Genomic DNA, 24,805 nt, shown 5'->3' with positions numbered 1-24,805 from the left:
ACGATGTTTCAGAGCCGTGCTCCATCCCAGACAGTAACCTCTGCCAGCAGTAACCTTGAAGAATGTGCTGTGAAAAGGCATTTTGAAAGTTCTGTGACTCCTAAGATTTTGCCCAAACCCTGTAAGAATCTACTTCTACATCTTCTTGTTCCCATTTCTCTGAAAAACAAATTACTCAAGTCTGATAACTGCTGTGAGAGTAGAAACTCCAGGAAGCAGCAACTTCAACACTATGCTATTTCAGAGACCAGAGAGGGAAGTGGGAAAGTGGCAGAGGAACTTTCACCAGGCCAGGCAGTAGTGAGAATAAAAGCAGCAGCGACTTAACGGGGAGCTGACCAGGTACCAGGCATTTTGCTAAGTACACATGCAAATGGCCTCATTTAATCCTCAAAACCTTATTAGGTAAGTAATGTCATTATATACATCTTATACTAAGGGAACCGAGGCTCAGGGAGGTCAAGTGACTTAACCATGGTTATCCCCCTTTTTTTTTTTTTTTCCTTTGGTCATGCTGCGTGGCTTGTGGAATCCTAGTTCCCTGACCAGGGATGGAACCTGGGCCCTGGCATTAGAAGTGTGGAGTCCTAACCACTGGACCACCAGGGAATTCCCATGTTTATCCCTTTTAAGGCTGGAGCCAGAATATGAACCCAGGCAGTCTGGTGCTAGGGCCCCTACTCAGAACTGCTATCCCACAACCCTCGCGAGTGAAGACACTTAAAATACTGAGCCTTTGGGCGGCACAGATCTGATATTTTAATAACATAAGAAAGATGTAACTACTCCCCGCCTCACTAGCCTACCCTCCTCCAGCCTCTTCTCTGGTCCCAGCACAGCTCTTCACAGCCTAGCGTGGCTAAAAGCACAGGCTTCAGTATCTCCTATATTTCAAGTCAGACTTTGACCCTTCTTAGCCATGTGACCTTGGACAAGGAACTTCTCCAAGCCTCAGTTTACTACCTTTTGTGAGGATTAAATGAAATAAGCTATTAAAGCCCCAAGTCTGGAACATTTTAAATGCTCATAAATTCAGGCTGCCATCTCCCCTCTCACTGGACCCTGTTCTAGGGGTGGTGGATTCTTTAAGTCCTGCTTGTCCAGTAGTAGGATTGGCTCTTCCTGAGCTACCCATGAACAGCACTGTGAGCACTGAGGCTCAGTGATAGGGTCACTTTTATTGAGAAATATAGTTTTAGGAACAAGCCACAAAAATAATTCTTTCACTGGATTGGCTTCTGTGATTTTGCAGTGAGGAGCCTAGAATGTGGGTGGCCCCCTAACTTCCAAACCGTTCAGTGACCTTCTGTATCCACTTCTTCAGGCGGAACACATGTGTGTAGAAGCCGTATTTTCCATCCCTGTCACAGCCTTCACCCCATGAGACGATGCCCATTTGATACCAGCGGTTGTTAAAGGGGCTCTGAGGAAGAAACATGGGATTTCCAATAGAGTCAAGTCCAAGGTAGTGTCAGTATTACCCTGTCAAGCAATTGTTTCTGAAAACTTGGGTCCCTCCTCATCCACCCCAGAAGGATCTACCCACCAGCTCCTGGCCTTCTGGGAACTCAGCTTACCTTCATGACAAAGGGTCCCCCACTGTCGCCTTCACAAGCATCCCCTCGTTTCCCTTCACCGGGCTTGTAACCTTGAGAGAAAACAGCAGTACTCAGGGAGGGGTATAGCTCACACTCCAGCCACTCTCCCCTTCAAGAGATACTGCTGGTGAGTGTCCAGTGACGACTCCTAGCCATCCTTGACTCTGCTCATTTCCTCACCCCACACATCCAATTCTTAGGCAAACCTTGCCAGCTCAATCTTCAACGTACATCCCCAATCCAACCACTCCTCACCACTTCTGCACCTGGTCCCATCACATACACCTCTCCCCTGAACCACTAGTTTCCCTAGTTCTACTTTTGCTGCCTACAATCCATTCTCCACCCAATAAGCAGAATGACTTAAAAAAAACACATTAAACTGACAGGTGAGAGAATAATGAGAATTATGGCAGTTACCTTTATCCAAATATCTCCACATATCCTCCACAAACAACATGAAGAACAACAACAAAGCTACACAAAAACCACACCTTCAACATAACTTGAATACAGAGAACACCCAAACTTCAAACCACTTTATCTAACTGTACATCTAATATCAAAACTTGTGTGGAGATGAGGAGGGAAAAATATCCACTAGATCAAAGAAGTGGATGCAATGAATTAGGAATCTTGTAAATAACCCCAAATCTACAAAATGAATAGATGAAATAGATGAAAAGTAAGTAGATCTATACCAAGATACTATAGGAAAACAATAAGAACAAAAATACCTCAGCTAACAAAAATTCTTTCCCAAACACAACCATGAAACAAGAAAACTAACTGAATTAAATATCCTCAAGCAAATTTTTGGTATGTGAAAATGAATGAATCAGAAATTCAAAAATTAGGGACTTCCCTGATGTCACAGTGGTTAAGAATCTGCCTGCCAATGCAGGGGACACGGGTTCAAGCCCTGGTCTGGGAAGATCCCACATGACGTGGAACAACTAAGCCCGTGCACCACAACTGTTGAGCCTGTGTCTAGAGCCTGCAAGCCACGGCTGCTGGGCCTGTGTGCCTCAGCTGCTGAGGCCTACCCTCCTAGAGCCCATGCTCCACAACGGGAGAGGCCACTGCAATGAGAAGCCCGCGCACCGCAATGAAGAGTAGCCCCCGCTCGCCACAACTAGAGAAAGCCCGTGTGCAGCAACAAACACCCAACCCAGCCAAAAATAAAATAAATAAAAATAAATCAAAAAAATTTTTTAATTCAAAAATTAAAAATAAATGGACAGGGACTTCCCTGGTGGTCCAGTGGTAAAGAATCCTTCCTGCAATGCAGGGGACGCAGGTTTGATCCCTGGTCAGGGAACTAAGATCCCACATGCCGCGGGGCAACAAAGCCCACACGCCACAACTACTGAGCCTGCGTGCCTCAACTAGAGAGCCCGCGTACCGCAACAAAGATCCTGTGTGCTGCAACTAAGACCTGATGCAGCCAAATATAAAAATAAAAAAATAAATGGACAAAACAATGGGAAGTAATTAAAAGCAGAAAGTGGTCGAAATGGAACTCCGACTGAAGAAATGAGTCCCTCAAGAAGAAAAAGAAAGCAATGGAACAGAATTAATATGCATAATGTAGTCCAAGAAAACTTCACAGAAATAAAAGATTGGATGTGCATATTGAAAGGATCCACTGGGAACCTGGCAAAACTGATCTGAAACACTGAACTCTGAGACGTATCCTAAAAAAAACTGAGACTTCAAAGATGAAGAAAAAACCTTCAACGCCTCCAAGCAAAAAACCCAGCTCCCTTATAAAAGCAAAAGAATTACACTGGCATCAGATTTCAAAACCAACATACCAAGCAAGCAATAATAAAGCTATATTTTCAAAAAATTCAAGGAAGGAAAATGTGAACCATGGATTTTATATTCAATCATGCTGAGCTTCAGGTGTCAAGGCTACAGAAAACCAGTTATAAACACATAAAAACTCAGGAAGTTCTATACCCATAACCCTTCTTGAAAAATCGACTAGTGGACAAGCTTCATCCAACCAGGAGATGAATGCTTCAGCAAAAGGACTGATTAACTGTCTGACAAGTAGAAAAAAATACAACTAAAAGTATGAGAGGAGAAGAGAAAGAGGAAAGTAAACTCACTGATTGTAACAACTAAAAGAATATAAGAAACTAAGGGCATTTCAAAAAGGTGTAAGACCAAAGATAATGAGTAGAACAAAAATGCAAACCTTACTAAATATATGAAATTATTTGAAAAGTAAAGAAAAGATCACACAGGGATAAAACACAGTAAATGAAACATAATATACATAAAAATAACAAAATCGTATGAGATACTAATTCTATTAATCATATCAATAAATATGAATGGGCTTAACTCACTTTTTAAAAAACAAAAAGATTTTTAATTCGACTCACAAAGCAAGACTCAATGATGCTATATATGAGACAAAACAAAGTGATTCATAGAGGCTAAAGTTAAAGGGATGGACAAAAGTATACCAGGAGAATGGAAACAGAGAGCAGGGATAGTGAAGCTGAAGTTGAAAATAAAGGACACTTTTAGTGCTAAAAGCCACAATTCACAATGAATAATTAACAGTTATAAATATCTGCACCAAATAACACAGCAACTGCCTTTATAAAGTAAAAGACTATAAATGATGCAAGGAGATAGACAGAAATACATTAATAACAGAATTCAACACACCAAACTCAGTACAAGACATATCAAGTGAACTGAAAATAAACAAGGATATAAATGACCTAAATAACAACTGATAAGGTACATTTATGGAGATATATATATATATTGAACTTTACACGTGGATAAAGGAGAACACATCTACACACCTCAAGCACACATGTACATTCACAGAAATTGATCAAACGGTTCTCAGAAAAATCAGTTCCATAAAGTAGAAATATTACAAACTATATTCCTGGATTATAATGCAGCAAAACTGAAAATCAAAATGCTAAAGGGCCCTCCCATCTGGAAATTTTAAAACCACCTATTAACTCTTGAGTGAAAGGAGAATACACACTGAAATTAGAGAGTTTCGAAAAAAAAAATAATAATTCAAACATAATTCAATAATTCAAACAAACATAGTGTTTTCCATGAATGGTGTTTTCCATTCATAGCCCTACTCAGTAAAAATTAAAGATCAAAAATAAATTAACCAGGGACTTCCCTGGTGGTGCAGCGGATAAGACTCTGAGCTCCCAATGCAAGGGGCCTGGGTTCAATCCCTAGTCAGGGAACTAGATCCCACATGCGTGCCACAACTAAGAGTTCACATGCCACAACTAAGGGGACGGTGTGTCACAACTAAGGAGCTGGCGACCCACAACTAAGACCCCGCGCAACCAAATAAATAATTTTAAAAATAAAATAAAATAAAAAATAAATTGACCAAATTGGCAGCTCAAAAAGCTTTTAGAAAAAGAACAGCAAAGTGAACCAAAAGGAAGCATAAGGGAAAAAAATTAAGATCAAAGCAGAAATTAATGAGGTACAAAATAGAAAAATAATAAGCCTAATTAATAAGTCAAATTCTTAGGTATTTTGTTTGTTTGTTTCCAATCAGTAGCTAATTTACTCAAGAAAAATAAGAAAGAAAACACAAATATATAAAATAAGGTGCCAAGGAGGAAAAAAACCATAAGAGAAGACACTGTAGCACAAGATACAATATAGACTTGAACAAATTGAAAGACATATCTTGTCCTTGGATAGAATGGCTCAACATCAAAAAGAAGTCAGTTCTCCCTAATTTATAACTTTAATGTAATCCCAATAAAAATACCCACAAATTTTTTATAGAGCTAGATAAGTTGATACTAAAATTCATGTGGAAAAACAAACATGCAAGAATTGCAAGGAAAACACTGGAAAAGAAAAACTACAAGAGAAGACAAGCTCTAGCAGATATTAAAACATACTCTAAAGCCTCTATAATGAAAACAAGACAACATTTTAACAGAATAGACAACAGACCAGAAGACCCAAACAGAATGTCCAGAAACAGACTTAAGCACATATAGAAACCTAGTATGTGATAAAGGCAACATCCCAAATTACTGGGGCAAAGACAGAATTTTTTTTTTTTTTTTTTTTTTTTTAGTATTTTTAAAATTTTATTTATTTATTTTTGGCTGCATTGGGTCTTTGTTGCTGCATGTGGGCTTTCTCTAGTTGTGGCGAGCGGGGGCTACTCTTTGTTGTGGTGTGCAGGCTTCTCATTGTGGTGGCTTCTCTTGTTGCGAGCATGGGCTCTTGGCACACAGGCTTCAGCAGCTGTGGCTCGCAGGCTCAGTAGTTGTGGCTCGCGGGCTCTAGAGCACAGGCTCAGTAGTTGTGGCGCATGGGCTTAGTTGCTCCACAGCATGTGGGATCTTCCCGGACCAGGGCTCGAACCCGCGTCCCCTGCATTGGCAGGTGGATTCTTAACCACTGCGCCACCAGGGAAGTCCCCAAAGACAGAGTTTTTAATAAATGGTATAGAGACAGCTTATTAGCCATTTAGAAAAAGATAAATTAGATACATACCTTACATCGTATGCAAGAATAAACTCCAAATGACTCGGAGATCGGAGTGTAGAAAAATGAAACCAAGTACTAGAAGAAAATATGAATGAATTTCTCTGTGACCTGGGTATAAGGAAGGTTCTTTTAACTCTGACTCAAAATCCAGGTGCAGTAAAATGAAAGATTAATAAATTTGACTACATAAAAAAATTTAATTGGATGGCCAAAAAATAATAAAGGATAAAGAAAAAGAAACTGGAAGAAAATATTTGCAAAGTATATCACAAATAGAGGCCTAAATCACTAACATATGAAGAACTCCTTAAAAATGATGGGAGAGGGACCAAAAAATGGACCATAAAAACATGGACAATTCACAAAAAAAGATATAAAAATGGTCATTAAGCATATAAAAAGATGTTCAATTACAAAATATCGGAAATCTAAATACCCATACACAGGAAATGGTTGAAGACACTATCATACATCCTCCTAATGTGACTATAAAATTTTCTTTTTTATTGAAATATAGTTGATTTACAATGCTGTGTTAGTTTCTAGTGTACAGCAGTAATTCAGTTATACATATATTTTTTTCATATTCTTTTCCATTGTAGTTTATAACAAGATATCGAATATAGTTCCCTGTGTTATACAGTAGGACCTTGTTATTTATCTATTTTATATATAGTTGTTTGTATATGCTAATCCCAAATTCCTAATTTATCCCTCCCCTCTCCTTTCCCCTTTGGTAACCAACGGGAAGTTTGTGTGGTAAGTTTGTTTTCTATGAATGGATAAAGATGATATAAGATGTGCGTGTGTGTGTGTATATATATATACACACACACGAACACACACACACACACACACACACACAGTGGAATACTACTCAGCCACAAAAAAGAATGAAATAATGCCATTTGTAGCAACATGGATGGACCTAGAGATTATCATACTAAATGAAGCAAGTCAGACAAAGACAAACATATGATATCACTTACATGTGGAATCTTAAGAAATGATATAAATGAACTTACTTACAAAACAGAAACAGACTCACAGACATATAAAATTTTTTTTAATAAGGAAAAGCTCTATAACCAAAATGGAATGAATTTTCAGGATACATTAGGTGAAAAAAGCAAAGTACAAAAGAATATCTATACTGTGGCTACTCTGTGAAAAGGGAAAATAAGAAAATATACATGTGTCTGCTCATTTGTGCAAAAAGAAACAGAAGAAGAATAAACCTCAAACTACTGAGACTGGTTAACTGCAGGGCCTGGATGGAAATGGGGTGCAAAGGAAGGAGGTGGGAACAGGACAGGAGGAAAAGGGGAGTATCATTCTCTGAGTGTACCTGTATAAAGAATCTGATTTTTAGACCATGTTAATACAGGCACACCTTGGAGATACTGTGGGTTAGGTTATAGACCACCACAATAAAGCAAGTCATATGAATTTTTTGGTTTCTTGGTGCATATAAACGTTATGTCTACAGTATACTATAGTCTATTAAGAGTGCAATAGCATTATGTCAAAAAATATATACAGGACTTCCCTGGTGGCGCAGTGGTTAAGAATCCACCTGCCAATGCAGGGGCCACGGGTTCGATCCCTGGTCCGGGAAGATCCCACATGCTGTGGAGCAACTAAGCCCATGCGCCACAACTACTGAGCCTGTGCTCTAGAGCCCGCAAGCCACAACTACTGAAGCCCGTGCGCCTAGAGCCCATGCTCCGCAACAAGAGAAGCCACTGCAGTAAGAAGCCCGCGCACCAAACGAAGAGTAGCCCCCGCTCACCACAACTACAGAAAGCCCGCGTGAAACAACGAAGACCCAACACAGCCAAAAATAACTAAATAAATGAATAAAAAATATATATACACATACTTGAATTTAAAAATATTTTGTTGCATACAAACTACTATGTATAAAATAAATAATCTACAAGGATATACTGTACAAACAGGGAATACAGTCAATATTTTATAACTATAAATGGAATATAACCTTTAAAATTGTGAATCATTATGTTGTATACCTAAAACTTATTGTACATCAACTACACCTTAATAAAAAAAAAATATTTTGTTGCTAAAAAATGCTAACCGTCATTTGAACCTCCAGCAAATTGTAACCTTTTTGCTGGTGGAGGGTCTTGCCTCCATGTGGATGGCTGCTGACTGATCAGGGTGGTGGTGCTGAAGATGGGGTGGCCACGGCAATGTTTTAAAATAAGACAACAATGAAGTTTGCCCCACTGATGGACTCTTCCTTTCAAGAACAATTTCTCTGCAGCATGCAGTGCTATTTGATAGCATTTTACCCACAGAAGAACTTCCTTCAAACTAGGAGTCAATCCTCTCAAACCCTACCACTGCTTTATCAACTAAGTTTACATAATGTTCTAAATCCCTTGTTGTCATTTCAACAATCTTCACAGCATTTTTAGCAGCAATAGAGTCCATCGCAAGAAACCACTTTCTCCTTATCCGTTAAAGTTTTATCGTAAGATGGCAGCAATTCAGTCACATCTTCAGGCTCCACTTCTAATTCTAGTTCTCTTGCTATTTTCACCACATCTGCAGTTATTTCCTCCACTGATGTCTTGAACCCCTCAAAGTCATCCATGAGGGTTGGAACAACTTCTTCTAAACTCCTGTTCATATTGATATTTTGACCTTTTTCCATGAAATCATAAATTTTTTTTTGAATATTTGAATTTTATTTTGTTTTTTTATACAGCAGGTTCTTATTAGTTATCTATTTTATTTTATTTTATTTTATTTTATTTATTTATTTTTTTTTTAGTTATCTATTTTATACATACTAGTGTATACATGTCAATCCCAATCTCCCAGTGCATCCCACCACCACCACCACCCCCGCCAATTTCCCCCCTTGGTATCCATACGTTTGTTTCCTACACCTGTGTCTCTATTTCTGCCCTGCAAACCAGTTCATCTGTACCATTTCTCTAGGTTTCACATATATGTGTTAATATAACGATATTTTGTTTTTCTCTTTCTGACTTACTTCACTCTGTATGACAGTCTCTAGATTCATCCATGGCTCTACAAAGACCCAATTTCATTTCTTTTTATGGCTGAGTAACAGTCCATTGTATATATGTACCACATCTTCTTTATCCATTCGTCTGTCGACGGGCATTTAGGTTGCTTCCATGACCTGGCTATTGTAAATAGTGCTGCAATGAACATTGGGGTGCATGTGTCTTTTTGAATTATGGTTTTCTCTGGGTATATGCCCAGTAGCGGGATTGCTGGGTCATATGGTAATTCTATTTAGTTTTTTAAGGAACCTCCACACTGTTCTCCATAATGGCTGTATCAATTTACATTCCCACCAACAGTGAAAGAGGGTTCCCTTTTCTCCACACCCACTCCAGCAGTTGTTGTTTGTAGATTTTCTGATGATGCCCATTCTAACTGGTGTGAGGTGATAACTCATTGTAGTTTTGATTTGCATTTCTCTAATAATTAGTGATGTTGAGCAGCTTTTCATGTGCTTCTTGGCCATCTGTATGTCTTCTTTGGAGAAATGTCTATTTAGGTCTTCTGCCCATTTTTGGATTGGGTTGTTTGCTTTTTTTAATATTGAGCTGCATGAGCTATTTATATATTTTGGAGATTAATCCTTTGTCCATTGATTCGTTTGCAAATATTTCTCCATTCTGAGGGTTGTCTTTTCGTCTTGATTGTAGTTTCCTTTGCTTTGCAAAAGCTTTTAAGTTTCATTAGGTCCCATTTATTTTTGTTTTTATTTCCATTACTCTAAGAGGTGGATCAAAAAAGATCTTGCTGTGATTTATGTCAAAGAGTGTTCTTCCTATGTTTTCCTCTAAGAGTTTTATAGTGTCCGGTCTTACATTTAGGTCTCTAATCCATTTTGAGTTTATTTTTGTGTACGGTGTTAGGGAGTGTTCTAATTTCATTCTTTTACATGTAGCTGTCCAGTTTTCCCAGCATCACTTACTGAAACTGTCTTTTCTCCATTGTATATCCTTGCCTCCTTTGTCATAGATTAGTTGACCATAGGTGTGTGGGTTTATCTCTGGGCTTTCTATCCTGTTCCATTGAAATCACAAATGTTCTTAATGGCATCTAGAATGGTGAATCCTTTCCAGAAGGTTTTCAATTTCCTTTGCCCAGATCCATCAGGGGAATCACTATCTATGGCAGCTTTAGCCTTATGAAATGTATTCATTAAGATAATAAGACTTGAAAGAAAAAATTACTCCTTAATCCATGGGCTGCAGAATGGACGTTGTGTTAGCAGGCATGAAAACAACGTTAATCTTGTGGTATGTCTTCATCACAGTTCTTGGGTAACCAGGTGCATTGTCAATAAGAAGGAATATTTTGAAAGGAATCTTTTTTTTCTGAGCAGTAGGTCTCAACAGTGGGCTTAAAATATTCAGTAATCTATGTTGTAAACAGATGTGCTGTCATCAGGCTTTGTTGTTCCATTTAGAGAGCACGGGGAGAGTAGAGTTAGCATAATTCTTAAGGGCCCTAGGATTTTCAGAATGGTAAATGAACATTGGCTTCAACTTAAAGTTGCCAGCTGTATCAGCCCCTAACAAAAGAGCCAGCCTGTCCTCTAAAGCTTTGAAGCCAGGCAGTGACTTCTCTCCAACTATGAAAGCCCTAGATGGCATCTCCTTCCAATATAAGGCTGTTTGTCTACATTGAAAATCAGTTGTTTAGTATAGTCATTTTCATGAATTATCTTAGCTAAATCTTCTGGATAACTTGTTGCTTTACCTTGTAGTTTTATATTATGAAGACAGCTTCTTTCCCTAAACCTCATGAATCAATCTCTGCTAGCTTCAAAGTTTTGGCTTAAGGGAATGTTATGGCTGATTTGACCTTCTATCCAGACCACTAAAACTTTCTTCATATCAGCAATAAGGCTGAAGCTAAGGCTGAATAAGGAGAAGCTAAAATTAATCCTATTGCATTGCAAGATGGAGGAACACTCCCCAACTCATTCTATGAGGCCACCCTCACCCTGATACCAAAACCAGCCAAAGATGTCACAAAGAAAGAAAACTACAGGCCAATATCACTGATAAACATACATGCAAAAATCCTCAACAAAATACTAGCAAACAGAATCCAACAGTATGTTAAAAGGATCGTACACCATGATCAAGTGGGGTTTATCCCAGGAATGCAAGGATTCTTCAATATACGCAAATCAATCAATGTGATACAACATATTAATAAACTGAAGGAGAAAAACCATATGATATCTCAATAGATGCAGAAAAAGCTTTCGATAAAATTCAACCCCCATTTATGATAAAAACCTTCCAGAAAGTAGGCATAGAGGGAGCTAACCTCAACATAATAAAGGTCATATATGACAAACCCACAGCCAACATCGTTCTCAATGGTGAACAACTGAAACCATTTCCACTAAGATCAGGAACAAGACAAGGTTGCCCACTTGCACCACTATTATTCAACATAGTTTTGGAAGTTTTAGCTATAGCAATCAGAGAAAAAGAAATAAAAGGAATCCAAATCGGAAAAGAAAAAGTAAAGCTGTCATTGTTTTCAGATGACATGATACTATACATAGAGACTCCTAAAGACTCTACCAGAAAACTACTAGAGCTAATCAATGAATATGGTAAAGTAACAGGATACAAAATTAATGCACAGAAATCTCTTGCATTCCTATACACTAATGATGAAAAATCTGAAAGAGAAATTAAGGAAACACTCCCATTTACCACTGTAACAAAAAGAATAAAATACCTAGGAATAAACCTACCTAAGGAGACAAAAGACCTGTATGCAGAAAACTGTAAGGCATGGATGAAAGAAATTAAAGATGATACAAACAGATGGAGAGATATACCATGTTCTTGGATTGGAAGAATCAACATTGTGAAAATGACTATACTACCCAAAGCAATCTACAGATTCAATGCAATCCCTATCAAACTACCAATGGCATTTTTCATATAACTAGAACAAAAAATTTCACAATTTGTATGGAAACACAAAAGACCCCGAATAGCCAAAGCAATCTTGAGAAAGAAAAACAGAGCTGGAGCAATCAGGCTCCCTGACTTCAGACAAAGCAACAGTAATCAAGACAGTAGGGAGGCTTCCCTGGTGGCGCAGTGGTTGAGAATCTGCCTGCCAATGCACGGGACACGGGTTCGAGCCCTGGTGTGGGAAGATCCCACATGCCGTGGAGCAACTAGGCCCGTGAGCCACAACTACTGAGCCTGCGCGTCTGGAGCCTGTGCTCCGCAACAAGAGAGGCCGCGATAGTGAGAGGCCCGCACACTGCGGTGAAGAGTGGCCCCCGCTTGCTGCAACTAGAGAAAGCCCTCGCACAGAAACGAAGACCCAACACAGCCAAAAATAAATAAATAAATAAATAAATAAATAAAGGAGTTCCTTTAAAAAAAAAAAAAAAAGACAGTATGGTACTGGCACAAAAACAGAAATATAGATCAATGGAACAGGATAGAAAGCCCAGAGATAAACCCACACACATATGGTCACCTTATCTTTGATAAAGGAGGCAAGAATATACAGTGGAAAAAAGACAGCCTCTTCAGTAAGTGGTGCTGGGAAAACTGGACAGCTACATGTAAAAGAATGAAATTAGAACACTCCCTAACACCATACACAAAAATAAACTCAAAATGGATTAAAGACCTAAATGTAAGGCCAGACACTATCAAACTCTTAGAGGAAAACATAGGCAGAACACTCTGTGACATAAATCACAGCAAGATCCTTTTTGACCCACCTCCTAGAGAAATGGGAATAAAAACAAAAATAAACAAATGGGACCTAATGAAACTGAAAAGCTTTTGCACAGCAAAGGAAACCATAAACAAGACGAAAAGACAACCCTCAGAATGGGATAAAATATTTGCAAACGAAGCAACTGACAAAGGACCAATCTCCAAAATTTACAAGCAGCTCATGCAGCTCAATATCAAAAAACAAACAACCCCATCCAAAAATGGGCAGAAGACCTAAATAGACATTTCTCCAAAGAAGGTATACAGATGGCCAACAAACACATGAAAGAATGCTCAACATCACTAATCATTAGAGAAATGCAAATCAAAACTACAATGAGGTATCACCTCACACCAGTCAGAATGGCCACCATCAAAAAATCTACAAACGATAAATGCTGGAGAGGGTGTGGAGAAAAGGCAACCGTCTTGCACTGTTGGTGGGAATGTAATTTGGTACAGCCACTATGGAGAACAGTATGGAAGTTCCTTAAAAAACTAAAAATAGAACTACCATATGACCCAGCAATCCCACTACTGGGCATATAAAAACCATAATTCATAAAGAGTCATGTACCACAATGTTCATTGCAGCTCTATTTACAACAGCCAGGACATGGAAGTAACCTAAGTGTCCATCGACAGATGAATGGATAAAGAAGATGTGGTACATATATACAATGGAATATTACTCAGCCTTAAAAAGAAACGAAATTGAGTTATTTGTAGTGAGGTGGATGGACCTAGAGTCTGTCATACAGAGTGAAGTAAGTCAGAAAGAGAAAAACAAATACCGTATGCTAACACATATATATGGAATCTAAAGGGGAAAAAAATGGTTATGAAGAACCTAGGGGCAGGACAGGAATAACGATGCAGATGTAGAGAATGGACTTGAGGACGTGGGGAGGGGGAAGGGTAAGCTGGGACGAAGTGAGAGAGTGGCATGGACTTATATATACTACCAGATGTAAAACAGATACCTAGTGGGAAGCAGCCGCATAGCACAGGGAGATCAGCTCAGTGCTTTGTGACCACCTAGAGGGGTGGGATAGGGAGGGAGACGCAAGAGGGAGGAGATATGGGGATATATGTATATGTATAGCTGATTCACTTTGTTATAAAGCAGAAACTAACACACCATTGTAAAGCAATTATACTCCAGTAAAGATGTTTAAAAAAAAAATCCTATTGCATTGCAATGGGAGGTTTCAGTGTCATCTCATGGTTTTAGATAGATAAATAGATAGAAAGAACAGACATAGATTTAGGTATATGCATAATACATGTATTTTCTAGTTCTGTCTGCTAAGAGGGCCTAGGAGCAATGACACCCCAGTAACAATGTGCACACCTGGCACCCAGAACTTGGTTTCTAAATACCATTCTCCACTAGAAGGCAAGTAGGATGAACCTAGAACATCTTGCTGTGCTGAAAGTAAGAAAGTACTCAGAGATTGACAGGACATCTCCAAAATTCACAGAAGCCAGGTTGTTTGTTTTTTCTTTGACTCCCACTGGCCAAACCTGGGATAATTTGAACATTATAATAATGATAGTAACAAATTATAGTCCTTAGAATAAAGAAAGGACCCATGAGTCCACAGTGACAAAGTGAAAGAAAATTCTTCTACAGTAAGATGATAACTAATAAATGTAGAAGGAATGACAGAATTAGAAAATCACCATTTGGCAGCTACCAGAGTTAGGAGAACAATTTGATGAGAAACAGGACAGACAGTATTCAACTTTCTCCCCACAAGATATTTATTAGTCTTAAAAAGGAAAACAGAACTTTACAGTGAGAAACATGGCAGATGCAGACACCACCTTAACCAAGAGGTCAGAGTTAATCTCACCAGTTATGGGACAGAGACATCATATGCCTGAAAAGGACACAACATCACTTAGCTTGAATCTGATCATTAGGAAACCTTAGAGAAAGCCAAACTGAGGCCAATCTACAGAATAACTGGCCTATACATGTCAAATATGTCTAAATCATGAAAGACAAAGACTGACAACTGAGTACAGTGTGTGATCCTGGACTGGATCCTGGGTGGGAAAAACGTTTTTTTTTTCTTTTGCTAAAAAAGACATCAGTAAGTAGGACAACTGGAAAACATTTAAATGAAGTCTAAAAATTAGACAAAGGTATTATATCATTATTAATTTCTTTTTTCATTATTAATTTCTTGATTTAATAAATGTACTGTGGTTATGGCAGAGAACATCCCTGTTTTTTTGGAAATACTTAAGTGTATGGGTAAAAAAGGCAACATATGTACAATTTAGTCTCAAATAGTGTGTATATGTGTGTGTATAAATACACACACACACAGAACACACACACACAAAGGAGGTGGCAGAATCTGGATGACGGTATAAAGGAATTCTTTGTATTATTTTTGCAACTTTTCTGTGAGTCTGAAATCACCTAAAATTTTTAAAAATTTAAAAATTAAGTTAGATCGTTTACTCACCTGCCCCAAAGTCTCCAATAATGTCCTATCTCAATAAAAGCCAAAGTCCTTCAAGGCCCTGAAGGAAGCACCCATCCCCTGCCTGCCCACCTCTCTCCCCTCTTCCAATGCTGCCCTTCCTGTGTTTACTGCCCTCCAGCCACACAGGCCTCCCTGCTGCTCCTCAGACACGCCAAGCATGCTCCCACCTCAGGGCCTTTGTACCTGCTGTCCCTGCAAGTCTGGAGTGCACTTCCTCTAGACTGGCTCACTCTTTCATGTCTTCTAGTCTCTGCTTAAACATCACTTCTCAGAGAGGCCTTCTCCAACCACTCTGTCTCGATCGCCCCATCCCCATCTCTCACTCCCTTACTCAGCTTCATTTTTCTCCTATCAGGATTGCTATTCTAGATCTGCTTATTGACACACTCTCCTTCTAGGAAGGAAGCTCTCTGAAGACACAGGAGACCCTCTCTGTTAGGGTCCTTGATGGACACCCTGGAATACTGCCTGGACCACAGTAAGCACTCAGTAAATATTTGCTGAACGACTGAATGAATGAATGGCTTTTCCTCCACCCGTGGCCTCTGGCTGGTGTCTGGCTCACATATACTGACAACTTGACCAGTGACTAGCACCACGCCTAACACCTTAAATACACTATCTCGCTCAACCCTCACACAGCCTAATGGAATAGAGCCAGGACTTGAACCCAGGCCTGTGCTACTCACGTGTCTCAATCCTCCTAACCCGAGGCCCTGCTGTTCCCGCCTGCCCAGCCATGCCCAGGGGACTTTACCAGCACAGAACATGTTGTCGGTGATGCGGATCCGGGTGGAGGCCTTGCAGACCGGCCGCTCCACGATGGGCAGGTTCACCACCTGCAGCACGCTGGGCTGCACCTCAGCCATATTGGTTGTCCACGTCTCCCTCAAGTTGCCCCAGCCCGTCACTCGCCCTTTGTATCCAGCCTGGAGCAACCTTTGGGGAAAGGAGAAGGACTGAGTGAGAACAGACCAGTCTAGGAACCTCCTGGCCCCAACACCATCCCTTAGAGACCTGAATCTAAAACACCAGTGCAGGAAGACACTGAGGCCTGGAAAAGGGAAGGAACTTCAGCAAGGCAATAGGGTGTCAGAGTCAGGCCCAGAACCCAGCCCAGGCCCTCAGCTACCAGCCCCCTGGCTGCCCCCCGACCACATGACCCCTGGCCAACCCCCACGGCTGCCCCCCCAGCCACCCCCCGGCTGCCCTCTGGCCACCCCACTTGGTTGCTGTCTCCTTGTCGGGCAGGCACACGGGATGGACATATTCGGTGAAGCTGATGGGCTTCTTGAGCTTCAGCAGGGCGATGTCCCGGTCCAGGTTCTCCCTCCAGTTGTACCTGGGGTGGATGTAGATCTTTTCCAGCATGGAGATCTTTTCAATCTTTCGCTCATAGCTGTGCAGACCCCAGCAGAGAAAAGAAGCTGTAGGCCACCCAATGAGGGGCAGCTGGTTCCCCGAGGAAGAAAACTGCCTGCCCTCAGGGTCTGGGAGTCAGGGTAACCAGCAGGCCACCAGAGAGGGGGAGAGGGCCGGCTCCTGTCCTGGCAGCTTCTTCCTGGCCTGAAGTTGCCCAGAGCTTTGGGATCAAACAGCCCACGCAGGTAGGGGGAGGGACGCAGCCTGTAGGCCCTGATCCAAACAGCCTCTAATCAGAGGTCACACCTGGGCCGTGTTCTGGTGCCTGGAAGGGTGCTAAGGGCAGGCCAGGATTCTGCTCTCTGCAAAGGCTTAGTTTCTCTGTCCCCAGGTCCAAGCTTCAGTCAGGACGTGGCCATATAGACTTTACAGCAGAGCCTATCGGGTTTTCTATTGTGGGAGATGTACAGACATATCTCTCGTGGCCCAGGGTCACCAGAGCCCCTCACAGTCACTCGGGGGGCTCAGACCCCTGCCAGACACGCACGGGCCCCCACTTCTGTACCTGGTGCGGGAGTGCTTGCCAATGCGCACCAGAAGGTCATTCGCAGTGAAGTTCTTGTCCCAAGGCGGGTACAGAAGACAGTGGGCAGCGGTGAGGATCCAGCGGTCACTGATGAGGCTGGCCCCGCACAGCAGCTCCTGGGGACTCTTCCGGAAAAGCATCACCTGCCTGGGAGAAGAAGTGGGAAGCATTAGGAGGTGGGAGGGCTGCCCCTCCACCAGCCCTACAAGCGCAAAGTCCCAGGTTTAAGAACTAACTGGACAGAGCTACCTGCTGGGCCCAGACCCCAGCTTGACCCTCCCGTCCTTGGGGACCGCGGCATATATGTGCCACTGAGGAGCTGCCACCTGCTTTTTGCACCCCCCCTGCCCTCATCAAGCTTCTTCCAGGCCAGAGTTGGCACAGCTTAGCACAGCTCTGGGGTCAGAAGAACAGGAATCTAGTCCTGCTGTGTAACCCATTCACTAGCAGCACCACTGAGGCGAGTCACTTAAGCGCTCTGACCCTCAGCTTCACCATCTGCTTTGGAGAAGTAGCAAACCCAATCTCAAAAGGCGGCGGTGAGGGTTCGATGAGATGTTGGTGCTGGGCTAGGTTGTCTGTGGAGCCTAGACCTGTGAGGGCGGAGGAGTCTCCCAGGGCGCGGGATGCGGGTGCGGAAGGGGTCGGTGGGGGCAGGGAGCACGCACCAGGGCGCCAGGCCGATCTCCGCATCCCGGCCCTCCACGATGCGGCCCTCGATGTAGGAATCGAACAGCTCCTGTTCCGTTTTGTCCTGCACCAACTTATTCTCGAACAGAGGCCGCAGGCCACAGTCTGCAGAGCCAGTGGGACCATGAGGGGCCAAGCGCTGCAACACCCGCCCCCGCCCCCATGCCGCGGCCCCGCGCCCCTCCGGCCGCCGCCTGACCTGCCTCCCCGGAGCCGAAGGTCCTCTCGTTGAAGAAGGGCTGAAACTTGTCCGCGGCGGTGCGCCCCTCTATGGCCGCATCCGGTTCCTCGCCTAGCCCATATCCCACCTCCTCATCCACCGGCTCCTCTGCGGGGACCCAGACACCAGCTGCGGCTGGGCCAGGCCATTCCTCACCCACCCTCTGACCTCCCCAAGCCCCCAGCCAGCCGCGGAGATCGTTTGGTGTAGAGGTTAAGAGCGCAGGCGCACCTGCGTTACTAGGAAACCAAACCCCGTGGGGCTCCGTTTCCTCAGCTGTAAGGTGGAGCTAGGATTACAACCACCTGGTTAATGTCAGGTGTCATGAATGCACTCACTGGTGAGTGGTAAGCCTCAGATCAGGTGGTAAGCCTTAGATCAGGGGAGGTACCGTTCTTGTTATTCCCTCCAGGCTGTGTCCTCTGTCTCATGCCCCCTGCCCTGCCCTCTCACCGCAATAGTCCAGGTCGCAGTACTCAAAGTCGCCAGGCTCTCCGGCCACGTAGCACCACGCGCCCTCCGCATCCCCGTCTGGGTTGCGGCAGAAGTTCTCCACCAGTGGGACAGCCGGGTTGAAGTCCTGGTCCTTGCTCAGGGCCTTGGCCCGCTCGCTGGCCCAGGCAAGGCAGGGAGACCCATGTGTGGTCACCGCCAGGTGCCCCTGGTACTGCTGGCCGCGATCAGGGATGCACATTTCCGATTGAGGTGACAGATTCACTGTGAAGTCTCCGGAGTTTGGGGTCAGCTCCACAGTGACTCGCTCCTGGCCTGGTGGGTGAGGAAACAGAGGAGCAGAGTGGGTGGGACCACACATGGAGCCAGAAAGGATGTGAATCCCTGCCTTTCGGCCTTTATCCTATAGACCTCAAGTCACTTATCCTCTCTGAGCCGCAGTCTGCTTGCCTGTGAAAGGGATTACTAATGCATTTTTGCAGGGTTATTGAGAGATTTAAACAAAAGATATGGCATAAGGGTCTGGTGCATTATAAGCCAGAGATAGTAACCAGGTTTCATCTCCTGGGCTATCTGTAATCTATTGGTAGTGACTGCCTGGAGTTTAAGGATTCTGTGTTTTCACAAGGGCACAGTAGGAAAGATAGCTGGGATCCACTGAGGATGTCTACACAGGCAGTAGGTCAGTTTCAGCATGCCTGCAACATATTTATCATAGGTGTTCGGGGTGGGGGCTTGGTAAACTGTAGCTGTTTTTGTTACTATGATTGGCAACTCGCTCTAAGACTGGCCCCAGCATCCAGCATTGGGTCCTACAGGGATGCATGAAGGACAAAGAAGAGCAACCCATGTTTGGTAGATTGAGTTACTGGCACTAATTCTTTACTCCTACCTGGATCCACCTGGATCCACATCCTCTGCCCTGTTATTTTACAAGCAAAGGTGTAAAGGTCCACCTCTTGACCTTGGCCTTGATCATGGGACTTGCTTTGGCCAATGGCGTGTGGGCAGAGCTGACTCTGCCAGTTCTGAGCCTAGGTTTAAAGATGTGTGTCTGCTCACTGCTTGGTATTTCTGCCACCCCCATGGAAGAAGCTGCTGCCTTTCAGCCTCCCCCCACAATGAGTACACATGGAGCAGACATGGACCCACCCACACAAGGAGCCAAGCTCAGCTGGACTGATTATTTGATGTAGGGCCACCAGCCGAGCCCAGCCTACATCTGGACCCCACAGACGCGTGAGCGAGTGCAGCTGAGATCAGCAGAGCCACCCCAGCTGAACCTCAGACACATAAGAAATAAATGTGGGACTTCCCTGGAGGTCCAGTGGTTAAGACCTCCCCTTCCAATACAGGGGGTGTGGGTTCGATCCCTGGTCGGGGAGCTAAGATCCCACATGTCTCATGGCCAAAAAACCAAAACAGGAGCAATATTGTAACAAATTCAATAAAGACTTTAAAAATGGTCCACATCAAAAAAAAAATCTTGGGCTTCCCTGGTGGCGCAGTGGTTGAGAATCTGCCTGCCAATGCAGAGAATACGCGTTCGAGCCCTGGTCTGGGAAGATCCCACATGCCGCGGAGCAACTGGGCCCGTGAGCCACAATTACTGAGCCTGCGCGTCTGGAGCCTGTGCTCCGCAACAAGAGAGGCCGCGATAATGAGGGGCCCGCGCACCGCGATGAAGAGTGGCCCCCGCTTGCCACGGCTGGAGAAAGCCCTCACACAGAGGCGAAGACCCAACACAGCCATAAAAATAAATAAATAAATAAACCCAAAGTTAAAAAAAAAAAAAAAATTAAAAAAAAAAAATCTTAAAAAAAAAAGAAAGAAATGCTTATCGGTGTATGCCCCCCAGTTTTTGTGGCTGTTTGTGATTTTGTGGGTTTTGTGGGGTTTGCAGCGTTATTATGGCTATAGCTAGCTGACACATCATGGGAAATAATGATGACAGAATCATGCAGGGCTGGACTGTACGAGGCTTGCTCTGTGATGCTCGGCAAAGGGTACATGGACTGAAATGGTTAGGAAGGGCTTCCTGGAGGGAAGAATGCCTCAAGCAGGAAGTAAAGCATATTTAGAATGGGCCACATCCTGGATCATAAGGAAGCAAAGGCTGTGGACGGAGGGGGGGAGGCTGGAAGCTAACTCTCTCTGGTCTCCTGAATTCACTAACCAACAAGCCCAAATATGTTGTCAGTAACTAACGCCAGCTCAGAGGGAGCCAGGATCTTGATTCCCATCCTGTGCTGCCAGGCCCATGAAGACCCACGGGCCTTGGCCGTGCCCACCTGATCTCCCCCAGCTCACCGCAGACAGGGATGCTGCACTCCTCCCTCTGCACAGTGGGGAACGTAGTGTAGCACCAGGGCCCAGTGATGCTGCCATCTGGGTTGCGGCAAAAATTCTCCCGCAGGTCAGCCCCAGGGTGGGTGGTAGAGTTGATTCTGGAACAGAAAATTGCTCAGCAGAAGGCGTCTCTCCCACCCCCAGTGTCTCCTCACCCCCTATTCTCAGCCCCCTGGCAGACAGGCCTGCCCATCACTCACTCCGGCTTATGTGGGTAGCGACTCCTCCACAGCTGGCATTCGATGCCTGACCGGGTGAAGCTCACGTTCCCTCGGTAGTTCATACCCAGACCTTCGGCACAGTTACCTGCAGAGACACCAGCCCAGGTCTCCTACACTGAGGATTTGTCCCCGCTTCTCTCCTAGTAAAGCGCTATCGGTCCATTCCCTCCAAGCTACCTCTGGCCCATGACCCTTAACCTGCATTTACTCAGCACTTCCTCTGTACCCAGCAGTTCTACAATCCATTTAACTGTAGTCACCAAATATTCACTGAGTGCCCACTGTGTGACAACCATGTGACAGGCACTATGCCAGGTACTAAGGACACAGCAATGAATAAGACAGTCATAGTCAAGTAGGTCCCTGCCCTCATAGAGCTAATACTCAGTGGCTCCTCATAGCCAGCAGAATGAAAAAGTGAACAAGGTTCTCCGAATCTGGCCCTGGTCTAGGTGTCCTTTTATCTTAGCTCCTCGTGCCTAAGAGCCTTTGCACGTGCTCTTTCCTTTGCCTTGGAATGCTTTCCTATTTATTCATCAGTGCATCCCACAAATCCAAGTAAAACTCTACTTCTTCTGGGGAGCAGTCCTTGATTCTGCCAGCAAACGAAATGCTCCCTCTCCTGGAATTCTCTTGGCACCTGAAACAGAACTTTTCCATCAATTGCTTTGATGTTTTGTATTTTTGTTTTCTGATGAAACTGTGAGCTCCCTGATTCTCTTAAAATCCCCAGCACTCAACCATAGAGCTTGACACTCAGCAGGGGCTTAGTGAAATGTCTATTGAATAAATTACTTAACAAATGAAAGCATGGCCAGTGTGATTAAAGAGTTCCATGTTGTGGGGTCTATTGTCATACTAAAGGTGTATTCAGAATGCTGTGGAGGAGGGAGGATGCACCTTGAAGGCTCAGCAAGGTGGTGGCATTTGAACTAATTCTTGAAGGATAGGGGGGTTTTCAGTAGGCACTGATGGCTGCTCCAGGGGGAGATGATAATGTAAGCAGGGGCCAGGATATAGAAACATCTTGGCCTGTTGAGAGAAGTGCTCGCTGTCAGCAAGCTGGGGGGCTGGATTCAGGGTTGGTGCAATGGGAGATAAGGCTGGAAGGGAAGGTTAAGATCAGAACCTGCAAAATTCACTAGGCTAAGAAGCCTGTGCTTTATTCTCGGGGCAATGCGGAGCCACTCAAGGTTTTGGAGAAAGAATGTGACATCATCGAAGCTCTGCCTTGGGGACATGGGGAAGACTGATTGGCAGGGGCAGGGGCTCCGATGAGAATGAGGCCTTAAACATTATTTCATTACCCGTGCATTCATTTGTTCCTCCAATATTAATCATCTTACTGACTGTCAGGCACAGAGCCAGGTGCAAAGACACATCCTTGACCGCAGGAACAGAAAGGCAATGTCAGCTGCTAGAGGCCACCACCCCTGGGCCACAACTCCTACCCCACCCCTACTCTGCTCTTCTCCCAGGCTGTCCCCTCCTATCCTGTCCCCACACCCTCATGTCAGTTCCTCACCTTCCAGACATTCAATGAGCTTTTCTCGAGGTTTCCTCACCGACTCACAAGCTGGAAAAGACCCAGAAACACCATTGAGATTGAGGTAGGGATAGGACAGGTTCAAGTGAAGGGTGGGACGACATTCAGAAACGGAGAGAAAGGGACGCGCATGGAAGAAAGGAAGGAAAGAGGCGTGGGTGGAGCAATGGATGATTGGATGGATCAGAAAATTCTCTGGAGTGGAGCACCCCCTAACTTGGGTCCCCAGGACTCCCTTCCTGGAGCAAACCCTTCCCAGTGCTCACCTGTGTACTTGGCCCAGAACACATCCTGAAAAACAAGGCTGAGTGTGAGGCTGTGGTAGGATCCTGTTTTGTTTTGTTTCTTCGTAAACTTCCTGTCTTCTCCTTATACTTTCCCCTTTCCCTTACACTGGTCATGCTCTGGGGAGGTTTGTGGCAGAGTTTTCTACTTTTGCTTCTAAAAGTCCAAGCCCGCGGAGAAGAGTATCTGAGGAGAGGGGAGCTCCCTGCCTTCCTGCCCCGCCCCCCAGCCAGACAAGATTGAAAGGGATTCCCCTGGGTGGGGTAGACTGGAGAAGAGGGGCCCAGGCAGAGCCCCAGGGAAGGGAAAGCTGCAAAGGGCTCCTGGAACACTGAGGCCTAGGCCCAGGCCTGACCAGAGACCCACCTCCCAAGGGTGGCACAGAAGCAGCAGCAAAGCTAAAGCTGAGAGGCCACGTGGCCAGGGCCAGGGTCTCCAGAGATCCCAACATAGATGTCTGAAGACTGAGGAGGCCCCCGTGCCCCCCAGCGTCCCGGAGCCTCACCGTACCCTGGGGCCTTGACATAGCCCAGGCACTGGGGCCTCCTACACAGGCTGAGCCGCTCATCAGGGCAGCCCAGGGAAAGGGGGCCCAGAGATGAAGTTATCAACAAAGAGCTGTGATGCTCTCGCGCCCCTCCTTGGTGCCCCCGCATCTGGGCCCCCTTGGAGGGACCCCCGGCCCTCCCTCACTGGGGCCTCACCGTGGCACTGGGAGACTCCAGGGCCTCGAAGGCCTCCTCACGGCTGCACTGCTCCTCCACACACTCTCGCTCCAGGTTGCCCTCCCGCCACTCCTCCAGGAAGCCGCTGTTGGCGCGTCGGACCCGCTGGAGCAGCGACAGTGCTTGCTGAGGGGCCAGGAACACTGCGGGAGAAGGGGCGTGGGACAGCGGCCTCAGGGGCCCAGGCTGTCTTAGCCACCATGGGGGCAGGAAGCGAGCCTGGCCTGCCTGCTGGCTTCCAAAAAGGGGGTGTCTAGGATGGTGGCAGGACCTGAAAGGCTGCTAACGGCAGCCACTAGCCCCCCTCCTTTCATGGGTCACCCCCAGCCCACCCCCCATATTGCAAGAGAGAAGTAGTCACTGTCTGTCCAGCCCTGAGCACCTGGCTCCTTCCCTAAGCTGGACACAGTGAGCCGAGAGCCACCTGGGGGCCGGGCCTGTGCTCTCCGTCGAGCCAGGGGACCCCAGCCCACGGGCCTACATCCCAGTCCGCCAGCCTGTCCCAGCTTCCAGGCCCCCCTTACCATGCTGGCTGTGCACAAGGCTAAACAGGGCAGCCAGGGCCAGGCAGCCAGGTAGCCACAGGCCTCGGACGTGCGCCATAGTGTGTCCGCTCCCAGGACTCTGAGGGCTTGTCCTGACCCCTCTGGGTTAATGTTGAACTAACATGAAGAAATCCGCCAGGAGGCAGAGGTCAGCAGGTCAGGGCCGTGGGGACAGGTGGATAGATAGTCCGCCCCCGCCATCTGGGAGGACAGGTCCTCCTGGGACCAGGGATGGGTGGTCTGGGAGGAAGTCCCAGAGCAAAGACCAGCGTAGCCACCATCCAACGCCTCCCTCTCAGAGACACAGGCGAACTTGGGCCAGTGGGGTCACAAGATCTTCCTGAGGCTCCTTCCAATCCTAGCACACGGTGACGGTTGTTTTGATCTCGTGTGTCTGTTTCCT

At 45.0% G+C, this 24,805-nt stretch overlaps 1 protein-coding gene across 2 annotated transcripts; it reads right to left on the bottom strand.

Annotated features, from left to right (window-relative positions):
• Window positions 1-1,159: 1,159 nt before the first annotated feature.
• Window positions 1,160-24,542, bottom strand: F2 (coagulation factor II, thrombin). 2 transcript variants are annotated; one of them, XM_036860733.1, is made up of 14 exons: window positions 24,382-24,542; window positions 23,837-24,000; window positions 23,114-23,138; window positions 22,827-22,877; window positions 21,281-21,386; window positions 21,042-21,178; window positions 18,732-19,046; window positions 18,258-18,386; window positions 18,037-18,163; window positions 17,348-17,515; window positions 16,646-16,819; window positions 16,178-16,359; window positions 1,578-1,648; window positions 1,160-1,423 (listed from the first exon to the last, which is right to left on the bottom strand). In XM_036860733.1, exons 1-14 carry the CDS (start codon window positions 24,458-24,460, stop codon window positions 1,280-1,282), a joined length of 1,872 nt encoding a protein of 623 aa, XP_036716628.1. In that variant the 5' UTR covers window positions 24,461-24,542; the 3' UTR covers window positions 1,160-1,279. The 2 variants fall into 2 exon arrangements, with proteins under 2 accessions (XP_036716628.1, XP_036716629.1); XM_036860734.1 differs by having other exon boundaries at window positions 16,646-16,762.
• Between the last annotated feature and the right edge of the window lie 263 nt (window positions 24,543-24,805).

Source organism: Balaenoptera musculus, chromosome 8 (assembly GCF_009873245.2).
Source record: "Balaenoptera musculus isolate JJ_BM4_2016_0621 chromosome 8, mBalMus1.pri.v3, whole genome shotgun sequence".
Lineage (NCBI taxonomy): Eukaryota > Metazoa > Chordata > Mammalia > Artiodactyla > Balaenopteridae > Balaenoptera > Balaenoptera musculus.
The sequence above is the reverse complement of the archived record's forward strand: the minus strand, read 5'-3'. Positions and strand labels throughout refer to the sequence as shown.